At 35.1% G+C, this 27872-nt stretch overlaps 2 protein-coding genes across 2 annotated transcripts; one reads left to right on the forward strand and one right to left on the reverse strand.

Annotated features, from left to right (window-relative positions):
* Positions 1-7648: 7648 nt before the first annotated feature.
* Positions 7649-10493, forward strand: LOC143564341 (short-chain dehydrogenase RED1-like). Its single transcript, XM_077051647.1, has 3 exons — positions 7649-8022; positions 8864-9023; positions 10091-10493. The coding sequence occupies exons 1-3, from the start codon at positions 7683-7685 to the stop codon at positions 10428-10430; spliced, it is 840 nt and encodes a 279-aa protein (XP_076907762.1). The 5' UTR covers positions 7649-7682; the 3' UTR covers positions 10431-10493.
* Positions 10494-11996: 1503 nt separating this feature from the next.
* LOC143564354 (uncharacterized) lies at positions 11997-27640 on the reverse strand. The gene is made up of 4 exons (XM_077051658.1): positions 26704-27640; positions 13095-13295; positions 12827-12978; positions 11997-12329 (listed from the first exon to the last, which is right to left on the reverse strand). The coding sequence occupies exons 1-4, from the start codon at positions 27638-27640 to the stop codon at positions 11997-11999; spliced, it is 1623 nt and encodes a 540-aa protein (XP_076907773.1).
* Positions 27641-27872: the final 232 nt, after the last annotated feature.

A 27872-nucleotide genomic window follows, 5' to 3' on the forward strand; every position in this document is an offset into this window, starting at 1 on the left:
TGGATGATGATGATAACCTCCAAGCCTTCAAACTCCTCACAAGATCTTCAATATGAGTGTAATGTGGGTGTTTTTATAAGAGAAACCCATTTAGAAATCTTCTTCAAGCACACCAAGTGAGTGCAACTTAAGCCTCTATTTATAGGCTGTCTGGAGAGAGGGGCACGACCCCGTGCTTCATGTGGCAAGGTCCCGTGTCCATGTGGCCAGTTGCATGTTGTCAGATTGTACATGATGACTCACCACGGCGTGCTTCTGAGGCACAACCTCGTGCTTTTTAATGACATGTGCTGAATTCTTTTTTGTCTTATCTGAATATGACCAAGGCGCCGTGGTTGAGGAGGCACAGACCCGTGCTTTGTGTTCAGTGTTTGTCTTTTCTTGTAGATTTTGCCTTTTCTTGTGTTCAGAAGCATGGCGGCGTGTTTCTTTGATCATGGGAGCGTGTTTCTTGTTTTTCTTGTGTTTTCTTTCGTTTTTATTTGTCTTTTCGCTTGTTTCTTCGTTTGAGGCTTGGGTTTACCTGAAATTGCATTTTATTATGATAATTAGCCTTCTGAGCTATGTTATTTGATAGAAGTTGCAGTTTTTAGAGATTATTTGATGCTAAAAAGATGTATAATTTTCTGTGCATCATATTCCAACTCACAATGTACCTATAATTTACCTTGGTTAAACAATAATCTTTCAAAGGATTATCACAATAAAGGTTAAAAGGACTTAGACCAAACCTGGAAGCATCCTTTGTAACCTTCTCAAATATTGTGGTAGCATATGGTGTTAGCATACCTTCACATTTATCAATAACTTTTAAAACATTTACAATTCCCCTCATAAGATATTCCCTTATGTATTCTAACATAGTTATGATTGGTTTATCTCTTGCATCCAACTACCTTGCATTCAAAACTTCACACATGTTATTTAACAACACATCACTGAGTGCCCTACCTATATAAGCAGTAGCATTTGTTTAAGACTCTAAGACAATGTTTATCAAGTTTAGGAGACATAAGAAGATGTTACCAGTAAAATGAGATAATGACCAATGTTCTGGACTAATATCAGATAGCCATATTTGTGCATCAATATTTATCTCTTTCAAAGCATGCATTTCCTTCTCAAATTGAACAGGAGTTGTACATCTAGCCATATTATATAAAGCATGCTTGCATATTTTACCATTGAATTGTTGTTTCATGTTCTCCTGGATGAGTCTGGCACAGAATCTATGCTCAGCAAATGGGAATAACCTTTCCACAAGAGGTAGGGGGCCCTACAAACACAACAAAATAATATATGGATCATAACATGCATAAGATTAAGAAATTTAAAAATAGATAAAGAGAAAAAATAAAACTAACCTTTTGTCTGTCACTAATAAAGGTGAAATATGAGTTGCTATCCAGGTCCATGTATTCAGCAAGACATTGTAGAAACCATGTCCATGAGTCATTATTCTCTGCTTCTACAATTGCATATGAGACAGGATATATGTTATTGTTTGGGTCTAGCCCAACTGCAGTGAGCAACTGACCCGGGTGTGGACCTTTGATGAAAAGCTCATCCAGTCCAAGTAAGTTTCTCCCTATTTCTTTGAATCTTTGTTTCAAAGATCCCAAACAGACATATATTCTTTTGAATATTCTTGTGTTTGATGTGGGATCTGTTCAAGGCTGAACTTCAATTGTAATAGTTGTACCTGGGTTTTTATCCTTCAACGCCTCCACATAATCCCTAACCATATCATATTGGGAAGTATAATCTCCATGGATCTTCTCTACAACTATGTTCTTTGCCCTCTATGCTTTCATCTAAGATTTATTAACCTCAAACTTCCTTTGGAACTGCTCTTTAATAGCTCTTGGTTGGATCTTTGGATTCTCTTGTAGTTGCTCAAGTAGTTGGTCAGAAAGGAAAGTTGCTACGCAGGCATAAATGTCCCTTGTTTGAAGACATCTATGTTCAGTTTGAAGAGTTACTATTTCCCAATATCCAAGTTCTTGTTTTTTGGCAGCTGAACTACCCAAGGGCATTTATGAAGATCTGGGTCCTTCTAAATTCCCCTACCACCAACATGTTTCTCATTTGGCCATTTATCTTGATTACACTTGATACATTCAACCCCCTTCTTTTTACCACCACCTTTACTTTGGGACCCATCCATACTATCTCCTTTACACACTGCCCTAACCCTAACAAGATCATCTTTTACAATCCTAATTTGTTTTCTACTCTCAACAACATGTGCCCTTATCATTTTTTAACTTCTTATTTAGTACCAAATAGTTCACCTTTATAGAAAAAAAAATCTTTTTGGTTACCACCACTTGGTTCTTTATTAAATAATTCATTATCTAAGGGTTCATCTTCCATAACCATCTCATCTAATGCATTCATAACCTCTTGTCTATCAACATCCACCTCAAGGTGCAATCTAAAATCTCTCATGTCTACATCAATATCTACCATATCACTTTCATCCTCATAATTATCATCCCCACTATCCTCACTAGCATAATTAACATCCTCACTATCATCCCCACTATCCTTACTAGCATAATCAACATCCTTACTATCAACTCCACTATCCTCACAATCATCTCCACCATCCTCACTATTCTCACCATCCTCCTTTTCACCCTCATCTACATTAACCCCAACATCATTAACATTACCCTCATCTACATTAACCCCAACATCATTAACATTAACCTCATCTACATTAACCCAACATCATTAACATTTCCCTTATCTACATTATCCCCACCTCCACCATCAATGTCACCAAAGAAAGGGTTAAAATTTGGATCATTTAACATAGCTTCTATTTGTGGTTGATGGCCACTGCTTTGTCCAGTTTCATTAGTACTTTCATACCAATCCAAACGCAATATTCTCTTACCTGAATTAGCTAAATCAATAGCCATTAACTCTTCACTGGTCACCTCTTCAATCCTAACCTTTGATGGTGAGCAAAAGTATGTATGGACAGAGGAAGTGTCATGTTCAACATAGACATTCATCACTATGTTACCTTCACCAACATATTTACTAAACCTTCTCACATATTCATCACTTCCCAAAGCTCTAAGGCCGAAATCAAAATATGTATTTGGAATTTGATAGTGGTAATACCTAACTACTTTCTTGTATCCTAGTTGTTGCAATATTCCATCCAATTCATGAACATAGAACTTGTCTATATCGAGCAAATCAACAAAATATTTAAAGGCCTTTCATAGGAACGACCTGGGAATTTTGAAAATTTGCCACCATAATGCAACTTAACAGAAAACAGATGAGGGGAACCAACTGCATTTGAAACAATATCAAATAATCAATCGATTGGAAAAAAGATGAGTATAATCGATTGATGTTACTTACCGTGTAATGCATCCACCTCTTCTTGTGAGTGTCCTCTGATGTAGAATCGAGGAGGCAATTCGTCGTAGTCATCCATGGATAAAAGTGTATCATCTTGGCTAAAACTCCTCTTAACTTGGTTTAATAATTAACTGGTGAACATGTGATGGTGATTATATGTGGGAATAACACATTATTCCTAAGTCATATTATTCCATGATTATTAAAGAAAGAAGTATGCATAACTTCATGACTTCCACAAAAACATCATTTTATGTAAGAAAGTGGTTTATAAAAAAGTATTTATAATATAACTTACTTTAAAGATGAGGCAATCCCTTAAATTACTAAGTGAATCGCCCTTGATATTTTAATAAAAATAACCTTTATAGTATACTTAAAATACCAATTAAGATAAGTTAAGTACGTTAAAGGATCAACATTGAGTTATCAAGTTTTAACCCGCACAACTCTTAAACAATTATAGAACTCATGTAATAACCACCCAAGAGTTGTTTAAAATAAGTTATGTTGCACACTCACTTGACAAGTAATTAACCGATTTTAGTTGATGAATATCAACAATCCGTTTTCGCAACATTGTCGATAGTTTTCATTTTAAGAGGATCAATTACTACTAATACTTCATTTGATCCATGTTCAATTAGGATTATTTTTTCTCAACCAAGCCCTTACAAGAATCACAGTTCCCTGAGTTATCATCAAGCTCGGTACATGAGTCTCTTTTAAGGTTAACCAAGGCCTCAAGAGTGGCAGTTCTCCGGCTTATCATCAATCTCGAAACTTGGGGTATCTTTCAAGAGTATTTTAATATTCCTCATCTAGTGATAATTACAATATAATCTTTACTTTTTATAAACTGATCACATGTTCATCAACATTATTAAACTTCAAATAAGATTCATTATATACCAATATGATACTATGAAAGTTTAGTCAATAGTAAGCATAATGTTATACGTCAAAGTAATAGATACAAACATGATCAAATTAGATCAATCTAACCAATTTGGATGACTAATCTTTGATGCTAATGACTTCTTTCAAGAGCTTAATCTCCTTGATCTTCAAAGGATGAATGGATGGGATAATTCCCTTATTAATGGTGGTGAAAGTGAGTGGTGGAGTGCATTGATTGTTCCTCCAAGTCTATTGAATGTGGTGGATGAGCATTCAATTTATAGGTTGATGATCTAGGGGACTCAACATGGACGTGGTGGGCTAAACATGGTCGTGGTCATCATTTTGTCCCATTATAATTAATGCTCGTTGCCAGCTTGTATAGCAAAGAAATGGACACGGTTGTGGTGAGTTGGGCATCATCGTGGTGAGTCCAAATTTATCTTTTCTCTTGTACTTTCAACATGGGGCGTGTTTTTGGTAAAATATGGCCATGTCGAGCTTCAGAAACTTCTATTTTTTCTTTTCCTATTGTACTTGTCAACATGGGGTGTGTTAGAGGTTAACATGGCCATGCTATGACTTCATGAATTTTGTTTTTTCTTCGTATGTTCTTGACATGGCCATGCCTTGATTCACCATGGGGTGTGTTGAGTTTGTTTTCACCGTTTTTCTTCATATCAGCTCGTTTTATTCTTTAGGGTTATATTTATCTAGATATAGAAATTATAAATATTAGTGGTTATTTATTTTAATATAATTGTCTATATTACGCTTATTTGGAGATATTTTAGTGCTGAAAAGATGTATAAATTATTATACATCATGAGACATTCGAGCTTTTGCACAATTCATATTTGTGTGAGACAACTGGTTTTTCAAGGGATCCTTAAACTTATTAAAATATGAAAGATAGTCCAAATATTTTCTAAAATATTTTCAAAAGATTTTCATTACATTACAATGATTAAGTCTCTGTAGACTTACGGGATGTATACTACTGGTATTATGTGGTTTTGTATACAAGGTTTACCTTAATTGGTTGTTACATGTTACTTATTGGACAAGTGTTAGCCAATAAGTAATATGACCACAATCACAGATACGAGCGAATGACAAATACCTTTCGGTAATCTGTAAGCAGGCAAGTGTAAAAACGTATTAATGTTTTAATTGCAAAATGTGTCATTTACAAATGAATGTACTAACCAGTATTTCATGTTGATCAAATATTTTTAAACATTTTTCATGTGACTTGTTAAATACACAATATTAATGCATGCAAGTCTTCCAGCTTAAATAAGTGGCTTGTTACCAGATTAAAGAAATATGTTTTGTAAATTAGGGTTTGTCCCTATAAAACTTATGTTTGTATAAAAAAGAGTTTTATCCCCAGTTTATGATATAAGAATCACGGCGTTTTTATACTCTGATAATTTTTCCCAACTACAACATAATGAATCTTTTCACCACCATATATTTTAATAAACACCGACTCCACCGCTCGTGTTCACGGTTCCCCTCTCGGGATAAGGTCGAGGGTTGTGACATTCGGTTTAATTACAAAACTACCAACGCATTAAATTGAAATCAGAGATCAATATTCTCGCGTACCTATTGTACGATAAGATATTATTGTATAATAACCCATCTCTCTCTCTCTCTATATATATATATATAATGGTATAAGATCCAATAAAATAATGGTTTATCATACATTACATACGCAATTGCAAAACACCGTTGATTTCAATTCCAACTAAAAACATGCGGAGGCAAAATTGTAATTCATTCAATTCCATTTTCATCTAATTAATTGTTTGCATTCACGATGGTGGCATAACTGCTTTTTGCATACCTAAATTAGACCTGACTCACTTTTTTAAATCATCAACCAAAATCAGATTTGAACTCCAAAATTGCCGACCAAATTAAAAAAGAAGATGAAAATGAAATTCAAAAATCGAACGTATTGTAGTGAAATCGCGAATATGTTAAGAGATTGAACCTGATAAAAGAGCTATGAGGTTGAAGGACAGAACGTAATTGATTTGAGTGTAATATTCTAAACCCTAATCATAACTTAATTGAGCTTAACTTGAATTGTGCGTAACTGGAATTCTATTTGAGCCTAATTGAATTTAAGTATACGTTAAATCGTTGAGCATTAGTTTATTTACATGAATAATTGATTTTAAAGGGCGTTAAATGAATAATATGGTTTTACATAAACGCTTGAGTATAATCAATTGAATAAAATAATATGTTCGTGTAAATATCCAATTATCGAACATTGACTAATTTAAGCGTAAGAAAATTAGTGCACTATATTATTTTGAGCGCAAGATCTCACAGAGCCACTAAAATTAATTATTCTATTAGGAATGTAAATATTCAAATCAATTATCAATGATAAACTTTGAATAATTGTGATAGCTTTGTAAAATCAATTATTCAATTGATTTTACAGACACTAGAGAAGACGGAAGAGATATGGTGAATTAACTATTGATCAATTTTGTTTTGAGCTAATCAATTTTTTTTGCACTTATGGGCTTGTAGTGAGCGTAAATCATGAAGATGCGGTTCAATGAATGTTATTTCTTAATTCATTCCGTTAAAAATCTCAACTTATAGGTGGGTGGTAAATTTGCAAAAAGCTTGGACATCAATTTTAATGTATGACAATGGACCATTGTTTTACAACTTGTAAGTTCAATTAAAATATCAATATTGATGCATATTGGGATTGAATTCAGACACGAGTGACATTGGAATTGACTCGTAGATTGTGATTGAATTCGCATATTGATTCAACAAATTGAGTTGTCGAATTCAAGTGTGAAATTAGATTTAGGTTATTTACATTTATCTCATCGCGTGAAATTGATCTAGACCTTTAATAGGGTCGCGTACATAATGTACGATAATCCATTATTGTACAATAACTCACCTCTAAGAATAATAATCTAAATAATAATTCGAGCAAATTGAATAAACCGAACGGAGCAAGGCTTTGCTCATACTGTTCATTATTACAATGAATCAAAAGTTCAAAACTAAACAAATATTTTTCTAGTAATATTTAGAAATTTTGTCTATCCTTAGGTTTAATTGTGGAAAGAGTTGGTTGTAACTTGTAACTACCAACTACTAGTCCATGAAGAAAGAATAATAATAATAATAATAATAATACCACGTTGGTGTTCATGGGACCTAGAGTTGATAGGAAATATAACACGTATGTCTGGCGCGTGTGTGTGTCATTTATATTTATTAACTAAAATAACAAAAATCAATATAAATATTCTCACCGGTCCCCTCACACTATATAATATTTCCAGCTTGACGGCCACACAACTTTCGCCATCTTCACTTTCATTTTGGTTCTCTTTATGGAAACATTTCACAAACAGGTTGTGCTTGTCACCGGATGCTCAACCGGCGGCATCGGCAACGCCTTGGCCCGTGCTTTCGCGGCCAAGGGTTGTCTGGTGGTTGCCACGGCACGCTCGATCTCTTCCATGGCTGATTTGAGCGGCGTTCCTGACGTTTACTTTCTTCAAGAGCTTGATGTGTTATCAGATCAGCGTGTTCGAGAAGTTGTGGCGAATGTGATCGATAAGTTCGGCCGGATAGATGTTGTTGTTAATAATGCTGGCGTGCAGTGTCTTGGTCCGCTTGCGGAGGTTCCTCTTTCTGAAGTGGAACATACGTTTAACACCAATGTTTTTGGTATGATTGTTGGTGTTTTTATGATATTGATTTATGAGTTTGTTGTTGTTGATTATTATTAGATCTGGTTTGGTTTAGAGTTGTTTTAATTTAAGGAAAAATTGAATTATTTTATCGAACAATTTGATCTTTAATAGGCCCGGGTTTTCATGGTTCGGTCTAGACTAACATACGTGTTAGGTATCTATTAGGGCAATTATTCAGCGGTAATAAACAATCACAGAGTATAATAATAACACGTGATTTATGTGGTTCGGTCAAGGCGACCTACATCCACGGACTGCAACTAGAGTTTCTTTTTTAATCAGGGTTTCAAACTTAAGGAACAAGAAAGCCAGACGGGCCTTCCAACCTACACTAGATTAGGTCCGAAAGGTCTTCCCAAACCTAACACTATGCTCCCAGGGTGCAACCAGGAATTTATTATTGCTTTCTAATCTCACCAATAAAGACTAAATCAAGGTTACAAACTTAGAGAACAAGAAAAAAATAACGGACCATAATAAGATACAGGGTTGTCCAAAAAAGCTCTCATGTTTTAATCTTCACTAAATTGTTTAAACCCAATAAAACATGTCTTCAGGTAAGTAGCTGGGTCCAAACCGAGACCCACGTCTCCACAGACACAACACATACTATATATCCAATACACAACAATATAATTGTAATCGTCCAAAAGGTCACACACTAAGTAGTTAATCCAAGTAAACGTTTTAACTCGGTTTTGCCTAAAATGATTGTTCTTGTCTTTCTTTTTTGGACCTATTCAGTATTTATATACTTGGGATGTATTAGTGTTGAGGATCTTGATTAGTTTATACATTGCTTGTGCCATATGTAGGTCCCATGAGGTTGATTCAAGCTGTTGTTCCTCACATGGCATCAAGAAAGAAGGGAAAGATTGTGAACACCGGAAGTGTTACGGTTCTGGCACCCGGACCATGGTCAGGTGCCTACAGTGCATCGAAAAGTGCTCTGCACGCACTAACTGATACGTTAAGGTTAGTTACATGAATACATGACTTGTATACATTTCGTGACACCGTTACCCCAAAGCCTATAAACGTGGAGTTCCCATCAAGCAAAATAAAGAGTACATACAAGTTTACCCTTGAGGAGTAATTGGTCATAGATTTACACTATTTTCAGCTAAAAGATTGCCATGTAGATATTAAAGCTGCAAGCTTGTTACTTATATCTGTCACTTTTAATACTAATTGGCCGTTTATTAATGTGGAAACTTTTATGTACACATGCTTTTGCACGGGAAACTAATAAGGTTTATATTAAGCCTGGCAAAATGAGTGGTAAGGTTGGTTAACAGGTTTGGGTCAAAACAAATTGCTTTATAAAAGTATCAGTCTAGTTCGGGACAAAGTTGACCGCCTTGAAATGGGTCGTTTTTAGATAAAAAAATAATAATGAAAAAGAAGTATCAAAATTGGTAAATCTATATTTGCTTTTATGGTAGCTAGTGGTACTGGTGGTGGGTGGTGCTAGCCCATTTGGACCCATTTTAAGTTAGCATGTTTTATAATAGTGACCTACTATACAATTTTACTAGACACAAATTGATTAGTTGTATGAATTTAGTAGCCCCAAATGAAACAATGAGAATTTTTTCTTTTATCCAAATCAACCCATCTATTGAAGAATGGTCATAGTTTCTGAGTGTAGTTTATATGCTTAGGGGCATTATAAACGACAACCAGAAAGTTATATCAAATTAATTAAGTTGAAATTAAGAGGCGGTGAAGATTCTAAGACGGAAAATTAATTTCACTTTTGGAAAAATTGAAGATCAAAATGACAAACTTTTAAGTTTTAACTCTTTTTAATAACCCCTTTAAAATCTAAATATGAACTTTTAAAACCTTTTATACGGGTTAACATGCTACCTCATGTCATGTTTATATTAGTCGACCCAGAACCTGATTATTTTCCTGTCGTGTATGTGTCTAGAATTGCGCCCCTACTTGAACCACAAAGGTTCTTTCTTTATATTGATTTTTGTGCATAAAAGGTTTACAATATGTATGTAATATAGAATAAATTTCCAACTGCACAGATTGGAACTGAAGCCGCTTGGTATTGATGTAATTAACGTTGTACCTGGAGCCGTAAGATCAAATATTGGAGATTCAGCTATAGCCAACTACAATAAAATGCCTGAGTGGAAACTGTATAAGAAATATGAAGGCGCAATCAAAGAGCGAGCATATTTTTCACAAGGTCCGAAAGCAATGACATCGGAAGAGTTTGCAAACAAGACAGTAGCTGCAATCTTGAAAGAAGACCCACCTGCTTGGTTCTCTGAGGGGCAGTATTCAACTATAATGGCTATCGTGTACCACTTGCCTATTTTTATCAAAGACTTTTTTTTGAAAAAGGCTATGAAATGCTCATAGTTTCTATATATCTGCAATTTGAAGCTGATATTTTATAACTTATAAAGTTTTTTGTTAGAATTGGTAGTTTTTTGTAATATGTTTTCTTGGCACTAATCTGTCTATATGTGTTAATGTGTTGTAAACAGATTGTAATCAAATTATAAACAGCTCATTAAGTGGTTCATCATCATCATCATCATCGTACTCAGTATATCCCACCAATAGCAAAGCTATGTTAGGGTCTGAGGAGGGTAAGATATAGACAGCCTTACCTCTACCCCATAGGGATAGAGAGGCTGCTTCCGGTGAGACCCCCGGCTCGATAGTAGTTTTGCATCAAGCCTTGGACATAAAGCACATAGCACTCAATCATCGGGATACCGGCTGATTGGTGCATGTACCCTCGTCTTTCGGCTATCAACACCACCACATGATGCCTGATTAACCTTCCGCCACTTTTAACGTTATTTTCACGAGATTAGTAAAATAACGTCAAAATTAGTGCAATTTCACTTTTGCCCACCCGAGGGTTTACACATATATACATAATATGCGCGCACCTCAAGTAGGGCGTATAACTCATTAAGTGGTTGACAAGTTATAATAAGTAGATCAAATGACAATGTATCTTGTATTGTTAACCCAAAGACTATATATAGATCAAGCAAGTGAATTCTCATTTTATTTTATTTTAAAATTTTTAACTTGAAATTGGTTTATAGAAATGGATTAAACAAGTCAACACAAAGACAACAAATTTATCACATCAGTTAAGACATAACATCCTAAAAACAAACAAACCAATTAAGAAACTCGAACCCACTGAAGTGAAGATACATGAACATTCGGGACGGATATCGGACCAAATACAAGACTGTTAAAAGAAATTCATGGGTTTAGATACGGGTATGGTATTAGACTATTAGATGATACTCATCCCACGTACCCAATATCATATACTAGTTTATCTAAATATGCCCAAAAATTAGATGTTGATAAAAAAGAAATGTACTTAGAAACATCAATGGGGATTTTTTGTAAACCAACTGGTATTTCAAGACAAATACCCGACGAACATTGGCTGATTATAATAAATTTGCTTTAGGCCGGTTTCTGTAAGCCGCTCAACAGTAAAGCAATGTGCACCTCTAGCCAACGCAGAGGTGATTACACAAGATCTTAAACTAACATAAATCAGTCAAATGTATTATCAATTAAGATCCATAACACACACACACACACACACACACACATATATATATATATATATATATATATATATATATATATATATATAAAACAATTTGCTGTAATAAAAATGAAACATAAAACATGTCAATTTGATCCAATAAAATAAAATAAAATAATACTTCCAGATCCAAACTCAGTTTTGACCTGGAACAAACTTATGTTCATCAACGAACCACCAAGCTCGTCCAGGGCCCACCTTCGCTCGAACCATTCCTTCCTAAATGCATCACCTGCAGACCTGCAAACATATGATTATACTTTACAACTACCACTAATCCACTATCTTTACACTGATCTAAACCCTAATCATTCCTCAATTTTGCTGCAACTTGTTCACCACAAAGCGGTAAGTAGTAAATACGACCTCGTCTTTTTAAACAGATCATCCAATGTCACAATTAGCGGGTCAACTTTCTCAGGAGGAGGTGGTGCACGGTTTCTCACTGGCGGTGGGTTAGCCAGCGTTGGCATCGCTGGGAGGGCGGATGGAGGAGGCAGTGGTTGTTTCCGGCTGGGAGATGGCTGTGGTGGTGGTTGCGGGTCCACCCGATTCTTAACTTCTTGTGGGTTCACAAAATCAGCCATTAGCAGACGTCCACCGTTAACGGGCCATTGCAAGTTGCATACAGCATTTCGTGTATCTATAGCTTCTTCCACTGATGCATACTGCAGAAACAAGCATGTCATATGTTTATTTAAAAAATGCACAAACATGAACACAAAATTTGTTCGTTTAGTTTAAATTCGTTTATGTTCATACATTTACATTCATTTATGTCCGTATTTACGTCGATTTACGTAAAGCTCGTTACGATTCTTAATATTTTATTTAAAAATTTTTGGCCCATTAAAACTTATTCTAGTTTTAATAAATTTTTAGACCCAACACATTGTTCTTCGCATTACTTTAACTGGTTCTAGCATTAGTTATGTCCGTTCATATAAGTCAGTTATGTTCGCTCGTTTACGTTCGTGAAGCCTTCGTTTGTACTGTTACCGAATATACATAAATAAGCATAAACATGCTCATTTTGAACACGAACAAGGAAACCCTGTTCGTTTAAATGTCCATGTTCGATCGTTTGTTCGGTTAAAGTTAAGCGAACGAACACGATCAAAACTCTAAAATTAAACCTCTATAACTGAAAAATGTAAGGGCGTACCATGACATAACAATGAGTTTTGATTTGATCCATCCAGAAACTAACAACCGTACCCGTTTTGCTAAGAAATTCTTGCACAGCCTTCAGAGTAAACGGACGCAAAAAGTTATCAATTCGAAGAGAAGTAGTTGGGGTCTTTGATGATGGAGGAACTGAAAATACATATAAAAAAAGTAGTAAAAAATGAGTCAAGAGATTGAAGTGTATGAAAAATAATTTAATACCAAATTTCAAAAAATTACACTATAAATGACAGGTGGCAGCTTACCGACTCGTTCCTTGGACAAATCTTGACTGTTTGTTGACTCGGATCTTGAAAACGCGGGTTTGGAAGGGATCTGAAACGTATCCTTAGGTGTGGTGGAAGTTGAATGATTAGTTGATTGTTGGTTGGGCATGTTAACGTTTTCAGAATTCCACCTGCGCTGTCTTTTTAGTGTTTCATTGTTTTCTGATTCTTTGTCCTGGTCTGTCACGCAGATATTTATATAGTTGCGAACATAGTTGAAGTTAAAAAATAAATTTAAAATGGTGATGAATCTTGAAATGTAACACAGAAGGTTACAGTTTTGGTGATAAAAACGATGCTTCTCATTGAGTTACCCATCGATCTTTCTTGCATTAATGCTAAAATGAGGGGAATAAAAGGCCAACAAAAAAGAAATTTAAACCATATGGGCCAAGGTTGTACATCATCCCATACTACCTTTGGCCCTTCATTTGTTGCATCTATAATCTGAATTTTATGAAAATGTCTCAATTCTGACAGGTCAACAGGAAATAAAATTGGTTTAAAAAGAAACGGGTCAAATAGATTAAACGAGTTCAAAATCACCCAAAATGTTTTAATGCATAAAACTCCCTAAATCATTTTATTCAAAAACCTATATATTATTATTATTATAATTGTTATTGTTATTGTTATTATATAACTTTTGTAATTGTATGTAAGCTATTTGTTCATAAAATTTAAGTTTTGAACAAAGATTGGCCCACACCAAAATTTAGAGAAGTGCACAAAATCAAATTAACTGAACCACAACCGGAATAGCTGATACTCCCGAACCGAAATAACAGAACCCAATAAAAAACGACGCTTTGTCTTTTAAGTTGTTTTAAAACCGATTTTTCAGTTTGGTTTCGGTTTTGCTATAAACAAAAATTTGATTTTACATAATTTATAAGAAACTAGTTGTGGACCAAAAAGTTTAGTTCCAAATGTGTAATAATCAATTAATCATTAATTAAAAGAAAATTTAGCTCAAATTCATTATTTGGGCCATTTTTTCCGGTCCAAAAGTTTTAAGCCTAAAGAACCAAAACCGAACCTGTTGGGACTTATATTTTAGACCGACGCATCGAATTAATCTTTGGGTGAAAAATATATTATTTTGGTCTCAACCAAGGGTGGATGGCTTGAAGACCAAGTCATGCTAGGCTAGTATAAATAGATGTTTTTATTCATTTGTCTAGTATGAGTGACTGTATTGTGTATGTGTGACATTTAGGGTTTTATCCCTTTGAGAGAGTCTCTGCCTCCAGGATGAGCTCTCCTGGTGGCGGCTGAGATATTTCTTAATTGATTGTATGTATGAGTGTTTCATCTTAATGAGAATCATTCGGCTAATATTTCATACTACCGTTTCTATCTTGTTTGTGTTTTGATTACAATTGTTCATCCTACTTTATTGTTGATTGTTAATCAAATCAGGCTCTCTCCCAATACACCTCATCCGTCCAACTAACATCATTCAAGAGTGAATACGAGTTAGATTCGATCCTAACCCTAGATCCGAGCTCCACACCGTTGATTAGTATTGACTATTATTCACGCTTCCGCACCGGGGCTCGGACTTGTCAATTGGTATCATAGCCTGGGTTACCGAATCGTTCAGACTAACCGCTGAACAGATTCATTTCGCTCTTGAATCCACCATGGACGTTAAATGATGAAGTTCGTTGAAATTATTTTTTGGGGTTTTGAAATTATTTGATGATTCGGAGAAAAGTATATGGATTGATGTTTGGGTTGATGACTCGTTTGGAGATCCAACATCAATTTCATGTTTATTTGGTCAAAATGGTCCAGATCTGATGTAACAGTGTTATTTGGCTCGCTTTGGGGCAACACTGTTCATCTGATTATTTCTAGATCTGAAAAGGTTGATTATGATATGAAGATAGGTTTCTTTGATTTCGAGATGACTTGGATAGGGCTATAGTGATTAATTTCAGATTACGAAACTTGTTTCTGGATTTGAAATTAGGGTTTTGTGTGCTCGTGCTGCAAAAACAGTAGATGTTTGTTGAAAAATATTGCCGATGGTACAAAATGATAAGGAGAATGTACAAGTCAAGAATGAACAGGTACTAAAGGCAATTTCATCATTGTTTGTTGCAGCAGATGCAAAGTGAATATTCGAGCAGGTTCTGCAAGGGCAAATCAGTGACTGATGACGCAGAAATGAAGTTTTGATGTCTCGAGCACACTATGAACAAATAAGATTGGACTCGAGTATGGAAAATGACTAAGTGTTGCTTCGAGCACATGAGGTGTTTTGCCCAAGCACATATTTGTTTGGCTCGAGCACAGGTTATTTCGAGCACATCTTATATCGAGCAACATCAAATTCGAGCACACTTTGTGAAACCCGGAGCATATCCTTTGTCTTCTCAAGAAAACTATCTTCTTTAAGTCTCGAGCACACTTTGTTATTTATTCGAGCAGGCTCTTTTTCGAGCATACTTTGTTTTGTCTTAAACAATTATGCTTGTGAAGAGAAAACTCAAGTTTGTGTCGAGCACACCCATGCTCCCGAGCACACTTTTGCTCCCGAGCATGTTTGGTGGAAAATGAAAAAGCACTAAGTAATTCGAGCACACTTTTGTTTCCGAGCACTAAGTAATCCGAGCACACTTGTACTTCCGAGCACACTTTGTGCTAGTTGAAAATTGAAAAAACTCACAAGTGTTTTGATTTCCGGGTACACTTTGTGCTAGTGCTAAAATTGAAAAAAACACAAGTATTCCCGAGCACACTTTTGCTCCCGAGCATGCTTGGTGTTAAGTAAAAAATTGAAAAATCACAAGTGTTTTGCTTCCGAGTACACTTTGTTTTCCGAGTACACTTTGCTTCCGAGTACAGTTTGCTTCCGAGTACACTTTGCTTCCGAGCACACTTTGTTTTCCGAGTACACTTTGTGCTAGGAAAGTGCTTCCGAGTACACTTTGTGCTTGGAAATTGAATCAGAGTATTCTTTGTGCTAGGAAACAGAGTTTGTGAAACATTTCAAAGTTTTGAAGAAACTTTTGAGATTTTTGGTGCCGTTGACCGTTTGACCAAGCTGTTCTCTACGGAAGATATATACCCGGGGTATTTTGGTAATTTTTCTCCAATCATCAACAAGCTTATGGAATTCAAACCTCATCCAATTTCACGACTTCATCAAAAGCTTTACAAGAACAAGTGTTGACCAAGCTTAAGGATTTAATCACTTTTATTGTCAACCAACTTTTGAATATGTTCATTTGAGATTTTTACAATCTTGATGAGGATGATCAAGATTGTTTCACCCACACTTGATTTGAAGACACATTTATTAAATACAATTGCAACGAAATTGAGGGAGTAAAACATCTTTGAATTTCATTGTAAATGGCTAGCTTCAAATCAAGTAAAAGACTCAAGTTAAGGAAAAGTTGATCAAGATCAATAATCCAAGGTTTTTCAAAGACGTTTCTAAGTTATGTATCATTTCAGAACATAGTTTAAGAGCAAATGGTGCATTAAGAAATCAAATTTCAGTTATACTTCATTTCAAAACAATTTCTTTTATAAACTGAAAAGATCTCAGGAATGGGATCATATTGACTAAGTAGCTATTTCATTATTTCACTCTCAGCATTATTATGACAGCTTAGATAGGTTAACAGCAGGTATAAACTTAGCATAATTTTCATCTCTTTGGTGATATGATTAAGGTTCAATTTGAGCATAATGCAATAATGGTCAACACTGTGCTATGATGCCTCATATCTCTTCTCAAAGCTTATTTGGCTTTCCCCAGATCACCCCAATTTGACTCCAACCTCCTGTATTTGTTCAAAAATAGTTTCTTATGACAGAACTTATTGTATTTTTGGACTTTTTATATTCAAACATGTATAGAGGTTGAACGTTGGACTTACAGTTAGCAACATGCCTTTCATTCAAGATGAGACAGATTTTGCCAACATCTTTGTAGTTCTTGTTGTAACCCTCTTGTTTGATAAAATATTTAAAACATTTATCAACTTTTGGTTGATTTATTCATTCTTCCCCTTGTTTTTGATATTTTCTCAAATTTTCTTAAAGCATGTTCTTTGTCATATTTAAAAAAAATGTTTCATTTTGGTTGATCAAATAACAACAGGCTTGTGTATGACTGGGTAATCACTTTTCTGCCATATCATTCGGAGAGATTTATCTTGAGACATGCAAAACAACTATGCATCTCTACATAAAGATTAGCATATTCATTATGTTTATATCACCTTAGATTTTACATCATCATGGGAAAGCAACCATACATGTTAATGACTATATTAAGGCCTTTTTAGCCTATTAATTCCATATGATCAGCTAAGTAGTCAATGTACTATCATTTCCCATCTATACAGTTTAATATTTAATCACCCCAATACCTCTTCATTGTCAGGTTAATGGCTATCCTGTATTGACCAAAAGTGATCAACAGGACCAAACATACATGTGAATATATGTCCTGTCAAAGTCAGAGTTATTGACATAGTTTTAAGTGAAGGAATGAGAAACAAGTCATAATTGCCCCAAATGCATTCAGTTTTCAGGTCAATGGCTATCCTTTGAATCTATAGAGATTTAAGGACCAAACATACACAAGTGCATGTCCTTTCAACTAGGCAAATGACATAATTTTTAGCAAAAACAACTGTTTGAGATCTTTCCCTTTAAAAATCCTTCTTTTAAGCTTCTTAAAATGTAACATGCGAAAAATTTGAAACAATAAAATAATAAAAGTAATAAATGTCAAATAATAACGAGTTGATAATTATTAAAACGATCGAATACTAGCGTCAAGTAACCGAATTGTTTATAATAATAATGACTTTGAATACGTTATTAATTTTAAAGTACAGTGTTCAAATGAATTCAAAGCTAAGGTAGAGGGTTGATTTAGAAATTTGTCAAAACTATCAACAAAACAAATAAGTAATATAAGATATGCTCATGCAAGGGAATTAAATAATGGTTATGCATTTTAGAATTTTTAAAGTATAACATATATATGTATAATAATATAATAAACATGCAGTTAGGATATTTGGATAGATACCATCGTTTTAAATTGCTTATCCCCAACAACAAACATACGGAAACATGCAAGGGTTTTTGAGTTTAGCGATAACTATCACATATTTAAACCCCTGGATACCTAAACGAACTCCATCGAACCCTACCATCTCACCTATAATATTCCATGACCTATTCTGTTCTAAATATCAACGGCCACCGGAGACAACTATCACCATCGTAGACGCTGCTGAACTTGCCGGAAATCATCAGCACCAACAGTACCGCCGCTTGACTAAAACCCGTCGTAAATCACCACCGATCTTTACCGCTGCCCTCTGTCACCGTTCGAACGCCGCCACAGATATTCACCGACGCCACCACTTCCCTGTAACTCGCCGGAAAGCAGACACTCGATCAGTCGCTGTGTCTCTCGCTTCCGCCGTCTGTTACAACTACTACGTGCAGCCTCCACGTACCGCCGCCGCGTACCATCACTGTTGCTCACCATTTGATGTCTTGTTCCGTTATTAAGACACCGTCAGACGCCCGTAGTCTCTCACCGTTCTCGCTCTGTTATACGTCCGGTTTTGTCGGCTTGTGAGGTTATCATACGACTTTTGGACAACTTTGAGTTTTAATTAACTTGGCTTACTTTTGTTCTGCTAACTAAGGTACGGTTTCCGTCTTTGTTTCCTCTTAGTATTATTTATATTCCGTTACTTCGTAGTACGGTTTCTGTTTTCATTCACTTTTAGTATTAATTATAGTCCGCTACTTTGTTGTACGGATTCTGTTTCTTGTTACTTCGTAATAGGTTTCTGTTTTGTTACTCTTAGTATTAATTATTTTCTGTTACTTGGTAGTACGGTTTCTGGTTTCTTTCATTCATAGTATAAATTATATTCCGTTAATTTGTAGTACGGATTCCGTGTTTTTCTTCTTTTAGCTTTATATTGTTTTCACCGTTCTCGTAGTGGTACGGATTCTATTTCTTGTTACTTCGTAGTACGGTTTCTGGTTTCTTTCTCTAATAGTATTAATTATATTCCGTTACTTCGTAGTGCGGTTTTTGTTCTCGTTACTAATAGTATTGAATCTATTCCGTTACTTTGTAGTACGGATTTTCGTTACGCGTCGGTTATATTTTGAGTTCAGTTATTTTATATGATATATTTTAGTTATATGTTTTTAGTTTTAGTACTCTGTTACCCGAGCATTTTCTGACTTGTCGTTGGGGCGTCAACGGGAAGGCACTTATCGTGACAGTGCGTAACCAAAGTTTACGGCGTCTCTAACTAGTACTTTTGAAGTATTAGGGCCACTTGGAGGCGTATAGATCGATCTTAGCTCTGACTCCTGACTCCTGACATGGCACTTATCGTGACAGTGCGAAATCAAAGTTCACGGCGTCTCTGAAAGTACTCATGTAGTACCTTGGCCACTTAGAGGCGTATAGATCGATCTTAGCTCCGACTTCTGACTCCTGACTCCTGACTTCTGTTTGAGATGGAACAATGTGTGCACGCCACCCACACCGTCTCCTTGGTGCATGGACTAGCTAGCTGTGTACCCCTCTGTTTAGGCTCTGGGTGCTTCCGTATTACACGACCTATTTATTTTAACATCGTCGTCGTGTATTTTAGTAATTATATTTTGTTTCGCTATATTTCTGGTCCGTTTCGATATGTGTATATGCATTTGGTTAAAGTTGAGTATATTCAGATTACGTCCCGATCGTGTATCGGATTATGTTTCACATCTAATTATAGTTCGGTCTAAAACGTGGTTTTATATCCGCAATAGTTTCAGTTTTATTTCAGTATGTGTTTTGTCTTATGTATGCCTTTACCTATACTATTGTTCTTTCCGTTACTGGGCAATTTTTGGCTCAGCCGTGTTTTCTTGTTTTGTTTTTCTTATTTTGTTTTCAGGTAATCCGGGATTCGGGGAATTTAGTGATGAGAGATAAAAATGAAGTTCAAGCTTCTAAAAGTTAATTCATTTTGTTTAATAATATGACGTAGGTTGCATTAATTTTTGTTGTATTTTGGATTGTGGCGTTGATTTGATATCTGTAATAGTAACACGTTAGTCTGTTCCGGGTTGGGGTGTTACAGTTATGGTATCAGAGCAAAGGCTCTTTCCTGTAGAAAACTTAAACCTAAAAGTAAAACCTGTGAGGGAATGGGTAGACGTTGGGTTAGGGTTTCATGTTTCCTGTCATTATTCATCATTTTGTGATTTTCCCAATGTCAGTAAGAAACCCGTCGTTGTTAGAAATAGGCGTCTTTTTAACTTTATAAATTAGTCAAGTACAATGAGTTAAGTTATTCTGTCTTCTCCACCGCTTGCGCTCTATGACTTAAGAAGTGACTTCCGAAGACATTGTTTGAAGCCACCAAAGAGATCATGACTTTGACTAACCCTCTTTACACTCGATTTAGACCTTGCTACCTCGTATGCCTCGAGACATATTCCGCAGGACCTATAATCTAAATAAATATGAGACTTGGTGTTAGTAAACACCTTTAAGTAACCGACATCTTTCATAATTTGTTTGTCATCGCAACGTTATTTCCTTGTAATCATAGCTAGGACTTTGAGATGCATTACGGGTGGACAATTAGGACACTACTGTAAAGTAAATTGACGATTACACTTGATCAACGTAATGGTGAATTTACAGTTACATATGTGTGCTATTGAATCCCTATGATGTAGATTAATGTTTTTCTGAATCCGTAAAGACACTGTAAAGTAAATTAATGATTGCACGTCGCAAATGTAACCGTGAATTTATACGTACGCATGTGTGCTACCAAAATTCTGTTGTGCAGATTTTGTTCCTCTAATACTCCGTCCGATATGACCTCGTCATAATATTTTCACTTTATTGTGCTAGTGTTATGTGTTTATTAATTTATCTATTTATTTATTTGTATAGAGTTAAAAAAAAATATGTAAACTTATAAATTGTGATTTTTGAATTTGATATGTTTTGAGTTTTTTTAAATTTTTGAAGGATCAAATTAGTTACCGTTTTTAAGTTCTACTTATAGTATCCCGTTTCAGTTATCTGTTTTGTCTCGATTACTAGTTATAGGATTCATTTAGATGTCTCCGTTTGACATTATTTTTTTTTTGTGATCCACCCAGTTATATGCAATTAAAAAAAAAAAAAAAAAAAAAAGGTTAACCATGTTTTAAGATGCATAATGGAAGGACAGTTAGGACGCGGTCGTAAGGTAAATTGACGATTATGGTCGCGAATGTAATCGTGAATTTACAGGTACGTATGTGTGCTACTAAAATCCCATTGTGCCGATAAATGTTTCTCTAATACTCTAATATGACGTCCTAAGTTTTTCATATTATGTGCTAGTGTTATGTGTTGTTTATTTTTATTTGTTTATGAGTTAAGAAACGTATGTTGGCATATAAATTACGATATTTGAATTTGTTTCATTTGGATTTTTGAATTTATGAAGTACCCGATTTGCTACCGCTTTTAAGTTCCACTTATATCAACCGTTTCAATTATCTAGTTTTGTCTTGGTTACTAGTTATAAGATTGAGTCAGATGTGTTTAGTTATCAATTTATAGTTATTATTATTATTATTATGATATTATTTTTTTTTACTTATTAGTTATCCGCTCACATATATGTAATTACATAAAATAAAATTTTCGTTTTCAGAAATAAGATTAGATATCCTCGGTTAAATGTTTTAAGGTTACCATTTAAGTTATTTGTTTCATTTAATATCATGTTGCTTGGACTCAGATGTTGCTTGGACTCAGCTGCTTAGGTTATGTTTTTATTGCTACATATCTTAAATGTATTGAAGTTTTATTTGTCTGACCATGTGAAGTTTGATGTTTTGTCATATATCTATGATGTTATATGTTTCTTAGGTTATCTGCGCCTATAAATTTCGAGATTGATTTTTCTACGAGGGTTGAATTGTAACACTCGAATATTAAAGAAAAAAAAAATAATAATACTTAATATAAGTATCACTTAGTTATACATCACGTATTTGTTTTAGTTACCAAATTATATTATGACTTCAATATCAGATTCGCTACCAGTTATCCATCTCTAGATATTTGTTACTCGATTTATGTTTTTCGTTTCCACTATAAATTATTCGTCTCTAGTTAGAACATCATTTCCCAATACACTAAATACTAGTTTCCTTTTTCACCTCTTTTACCGGGGCTCTTGTATGATGGTGTACTTAAAGTTTTGAATACCCGAAACAGTGAATGTTTAAGTTATGTTATGTATTTGTTACGTCTGAAAATTGTAGATTGTTCGCCATTTAACAATTTCGAGGACGAAATTTTTTTTTTTTAGGGGGGAAGAATTGTAACATGCGAAAAATTTGAAACAATAAAATAATAAAAGTAATAAATGTCAAATAATAACGAGTTGATAATTATTAAAACGATCGAATACTAGCGTCAAGTAACCGAATTGTTTATAATAATAATGACTTTGAATACGTTATTAATTTTAAAGTACAGTGTTCAAATGAATTCAAAGCTAAGGTAGAGGGTTGATTTAGAAATTTGTCAAAACTATCAACAAAACAAATAAGTAATATAAGATATGCTCATGCAAGGGAATTAAATAATGGTTATGCATTTTAGAATTTTTAAAGTATAACATATATATGTATAATAATATAATAAACATGCAGTTAGGATATTTGGATAGATACCATCGTTTTAAATTGCTTATCCCCAACAACAAACATACGGAAACATGCAAGGGTTTTTGAGTTTAGCGATAACTATCACATATTTAAACCCCTGGATACCTAAACGAACTCCATCGAACCCTACCATCTCACCTATAATATTCCGTGACCTATTCTGTTCTAAATATCAACGGCCACCGGAGACAACTATCACCATCGTAGACGCTGCTGAACTTGCTGGAAATCATCAGCACCAACAGTACCGCCGCTTGACTAAAACCCGTCGTAAATCACCACCGATCTTTACCGCTGCCCTCTGTCACCGTTCGAACGCCGCCACAGATATTCACCGACGCCACCACTTCCCTGTAACTCGCCGGAAAGCAGACACTCGATCAGTCGCTGTGTCTCTCGCTTCCGCCGTCTGTTACAACTACTACGTGCAGCCTCCACGTACCGCCGCCGCGTACCATCACTGTTGCTCACCATTTGATGTCTTGTTCCGTTATTAAGACACCGTCAGACGCCCGTAGTCTCTCACCGTTCTCGCTCTGTTATACGTCCGGTTTTGTCGGCTTGTGAGGTTATCATACGACTTTTGGACAACTTTGAGTTTTAATTAACTTGGCTTACTTTTGTTCTGCTAACTAAGGTACGGTTTCCGTCTTTGTTTCCTCTTAGTATTATTTATATTCCGTTACTTCGTAGTACGGTTTCTGTTTTCATTCACTTTTAGTATTAATTATAGTCCGCTACTTTGTTGTACGGATTCTGTTTCTTGTTACTTCGTAATAGGTTTCTGTTTTGTTACTCTTAGTATTAATTATTTTCTGTTACTTGGTAGTACGGTTTCTGGTTTCTTTCATTCATAGTATAAATTATATTCCGTTAATTTGTAGTACGGATTCCGTGTTTTTCTTCTTTTAGCTTTATATTGTTTTCACCGTTCTCGTAGTGGTACGGATTCTGTTTCTTGTTACTTCGTAGTACGGTTTCTGGTTTCTTTCTCTAATAGTATTAATTATATTCCGTTACTTCGTAGTGCGGTTTTTGTTCTCGTTACTATTAGTATTGAATCTATTCCGTTACTTTGTAGTACGGATTTTCGTTACGCGTCGGTTATATTTTGAGTTCAGTTATTTTATATGATATATTTTAGTTATATGTTTTTAGTTTTAGTACTCTGTTACCCGAGCATTTTCTGACTTGTCGTTGGGGCGTCAACGGGAAGGCACTTATCGTGACAGTGCGTAACCAAAGTTTACGGCGTCTCTAACTAGTACTTTTGAAGTATTAGGGCCACTTGGAGGCGTATAGATCGATCTTAGCTCTGACTCCTGACTCCTGACATGGCACTTATCGTGACAGTGCGAAATCAAAGTTCACGGCGTCTCTGAAAGTACTCATGTAGTACCTTGGCCACTTAGAGGCGTATAGATCGATCTTAGCTCCGACTTCTGACTCCTGACTCCTGACTTCTGTTTGAGATGGAACAATGTGTGCACGCCACCCACACCGTCTCCTTGGTGCATGGACTAGCTAGCTGTGTACCCCTCTGTTTAGGCTCTGGGTGCTTCCGTATTACACGACCTATTTATTTTAACATCGTCGTCGTGTATTTTAGTAATTATATTTTGTTTCGCTATATTTCTGGTCCGTTTCGATATGTGTATATGCATTTGGTTAAAGTTGAGTATATTCAGATTACGTCCCGATCGTGTATCGGATTATGTTTCACATCTAATTATAGTTCGGTCTAAAACGTGGTTTTATATCCGCAATAGTTTCAGTTTTATTTCAGTATGTGTTTTGTCTTATGTATGCCTTTACCTATACTATTGTTCTTTCCGTTACTGGGCAATTTTTGGCTCAGCCGTGTTTTCTTGTTTTGTTTTTCTTATTTTGTTTTCAGGTAATCCGGGATTCGGGGAATTTAGTGATGAGAGATAAAAATGAAGTTCAAGCTTCTAAAAGTTAATTCATTTTGTTTAATAATATGACGTAGGTTGCATTAATTTTTGTTGTATTTTGGATTGTGGCGTTGATTTGATATCTGTAATAGTAACACGTTAGTCTGTTCCGGGTTGGGGTGTTACATAAAAGCTTGAACTGAATAATCTTATCATATCTCTACACCATTAATCAACTTGCTCATGTTTTGACCAAAATCTAGTATTTATGCAAAATTCATTAAAAATTTCATTGAATCACATAATTTTGACATAAAACACATTTTGACACAAACAGTTGCATCTCTTACTCAAATCTTAATCATTCTATCATCATTAAGAAAAAAACAGACTGTAATCTCATTCAATGTCTATTCTACCTTAACAACTTCAGAAGATCAGATTAGGATCATATTCAAGTAATCATAAACATGTGATTACTCATGACATTATATAAGCAATTAATCTCACCTAAACAGATCTAATTACTTATCATAACATCAGATCAGTTAAAAGATAGTCAAGTATTATCATCAAAATCAACCAAATTGCACAAGTAGTCACTCAAGTACCTATCAGTTAACATCAGTTAATACGAGTAAAAAATCTTTGAATTTCATTGCAAATGGCTAGCTTCAAATCAAGTAAAAGACTCAAGTTAAGGAAAAGTTGATCAAGATCAATAATCCAAGGTTTTTCAAATACGTTTCATCATTGTAAGTTTTCAGATTTCCTAGTACGGATGAGAAGATGGAGTCATCACGAGCAACAATGTTGAAAGAATGATCAGTAGAGTTTAACCTCCTATGAAATAGTCACTTGAACAGTCAAGAATGGGTTATGGTTGACTTGAATGCTATCTTAATTCAGGGAATGGTTTGAAGATGATTTACATGGGAAGAAACGGTTTTTGAAGAATTGAAGATTATTTGATGATCACATTAAGTTTATTTATTTTTGTGATGACCATGTTACTTGAAGTTGATCTTTGAAGTTCAAAGCCTCGTTCATATGCCCATACAACTATATCCAGAAGTGATATAAGAGTGATGATTCGAAATGAAAAATGGGAGAAGCTTAACGTGAGGGGGAGAATTTCAATGAAAGACAACGAGTTATGAGGTGATCATGGAAGAAATTCGATGACATCGGTCTAAGGGGGAGACTGTTGGGACTTATATTTTAGACCGACGCATCGAATTAATCTTTGGGTGAAAAATATATTATTTTGGTCTCAACCAAGGGTGGATGGCTTGAAGACCAAGTCATGCTAGGCTAGTATAAATAGATGTTTTTATTCATTTGTCTAGTATGAGTGACTGTATTGTGTATGTGTGACATTTAGGGTTTTATCCCTTTGAGAGAGTCTCTGCCTCCATGATGAGCTCTCCTGGTGGCGGCTGAGATATTTCTTAATTAATTGTATGTATGAATGTATGTATGAGTGTTTCATCTTAATGAGAATCATTCGGCTAATATTTCATACTACCGTTTCTATCTTGTTTGTGTTTTGATTACAATTGTTCATCCTACTTTATTGTTGATTGTTAATCAAATCAGGCTCTCTCCCAATACACCTCATCCGTCCAACTAACATCATTCAAGAGTGAATACGAGTTAGATTCGATCCTAACCCTAGATCCGAGCTCCACACCATTGATTAGTATTGACTATTATTCACGCTTCCGCACCGGGGCTCGGACTTGTCAGAACCCACTGTAAAGACCAAAACCCGAAAAACCCAAATCCAACGTTTTCAGAAATCCAAAAACCAAACTTTTGGTTCGGTTGGATTCCAAAACCATTTCAAGACTATCAACACACATTCCTACCAAAATACCTATTTTGACCCCTTAATGTGCCATTTTTTCAACTCCAATTCCACAAACAAATGAGATAAAACTTACCATGAGCCTTTCTTTTTGCGGATGTCACACCAGGAGCAGTTGTATCTTCAACAGCCAGTAAATTCTTATCAGTTGTTTTATCGTCAATCGTAACATTAACAGAATCATCTTCCTTAACTTTAACTTTCTCACTTTTATTTCCCACTTCATCACTAAACTTAGAATCAACTTGCTTGCTCTCCGAGGCGTCTTCCTCCATTGAATCATCACCAGAACTTCTATCAAGATTCAATTTTTCTAACGAACCCACATCTCCACTATCATTTTTCTTAATAATATCAATATTTTCCTTAACGTTATTAGCAATTGCGTTATCTTTTTCATTTAAAAAACGAGTACTTTCAACATTGATATCATCAGCAATAACATCATCCTTTAGGTCTTCGTTCTTTTCAATTATAGTATCAAAAGAAATAGAATCAGACTGTACTTTGCTGACCTCATCTACCTGTTTGCATGAACCGGGCTGGGCTTGTTCTTGTTCAAGAAACCGTGATTCAGCCTTTGGCTCACCGTTTCTTGGTTCCTGGTTCGAACCACCGCCAGACTCTTCAGACACCACAACAGTGGTTTCCACTGAAATCTTTTTAACTATTTTTGTAACCGTTTTTTCAGTTTCAACCTTATTATCTTGCTCTAAATTCTCAGTTTTGTCCTCAGTATGATCCGTGACATCTGAGATGTTCTCTGCATCATCAGATTGGGCCTCACTGTTTAAGTCGTTTTCAAGATTAGTTTTATCATCATCATCCATTTCGGCCCGTATAGCTTCATCAAACCGCTTAACAAGTTCTTCTTTTAATCCCCCTGTGATTAATTTCCGTTTCTTGAGTTCCTCTTTTAACTCGGTTACTTTCCATAAATTCAAAGGTCGGTTTTCAAGAACCATGTATGGTGAAGACACCTTTTTAGTTTTACTATCTGACTTGTCTCCCATTTTCCACACTTAAACCCTAGTAAAAGATTAAAGATCAGCAATGTAAATAAACCATGTTGGAAAATGTAAAACCATGATGTATCAGAAACAAAACAATACAGTTACACTACATTAAAAAACGAGGGGCAACTTCATATATTGTTATATACCCTAACAGACTTGGAAAATATCATATATACCCAAGCAAAAATAATAATATCATATATGCCTTTACAAAGTAGTTAAAACATCA

The sequence above is a fragment of the Bidens hawaiensis genome, unplaced genomic scaffold (assembly GCF_021521415.1).
Source record: "Bidens hawaiensis isolate Kalapana, Puna unplaced genomic scaffold, B.hawaiensis_p1.1 tig00021989_1, whole genome shotgun sequence".
NCBI lineage: Eukaryota > Viridiplantae > Streptophyta > Magnoliopsida > Asterales > Asteraceae > Bidens > Bidens hawaiensis.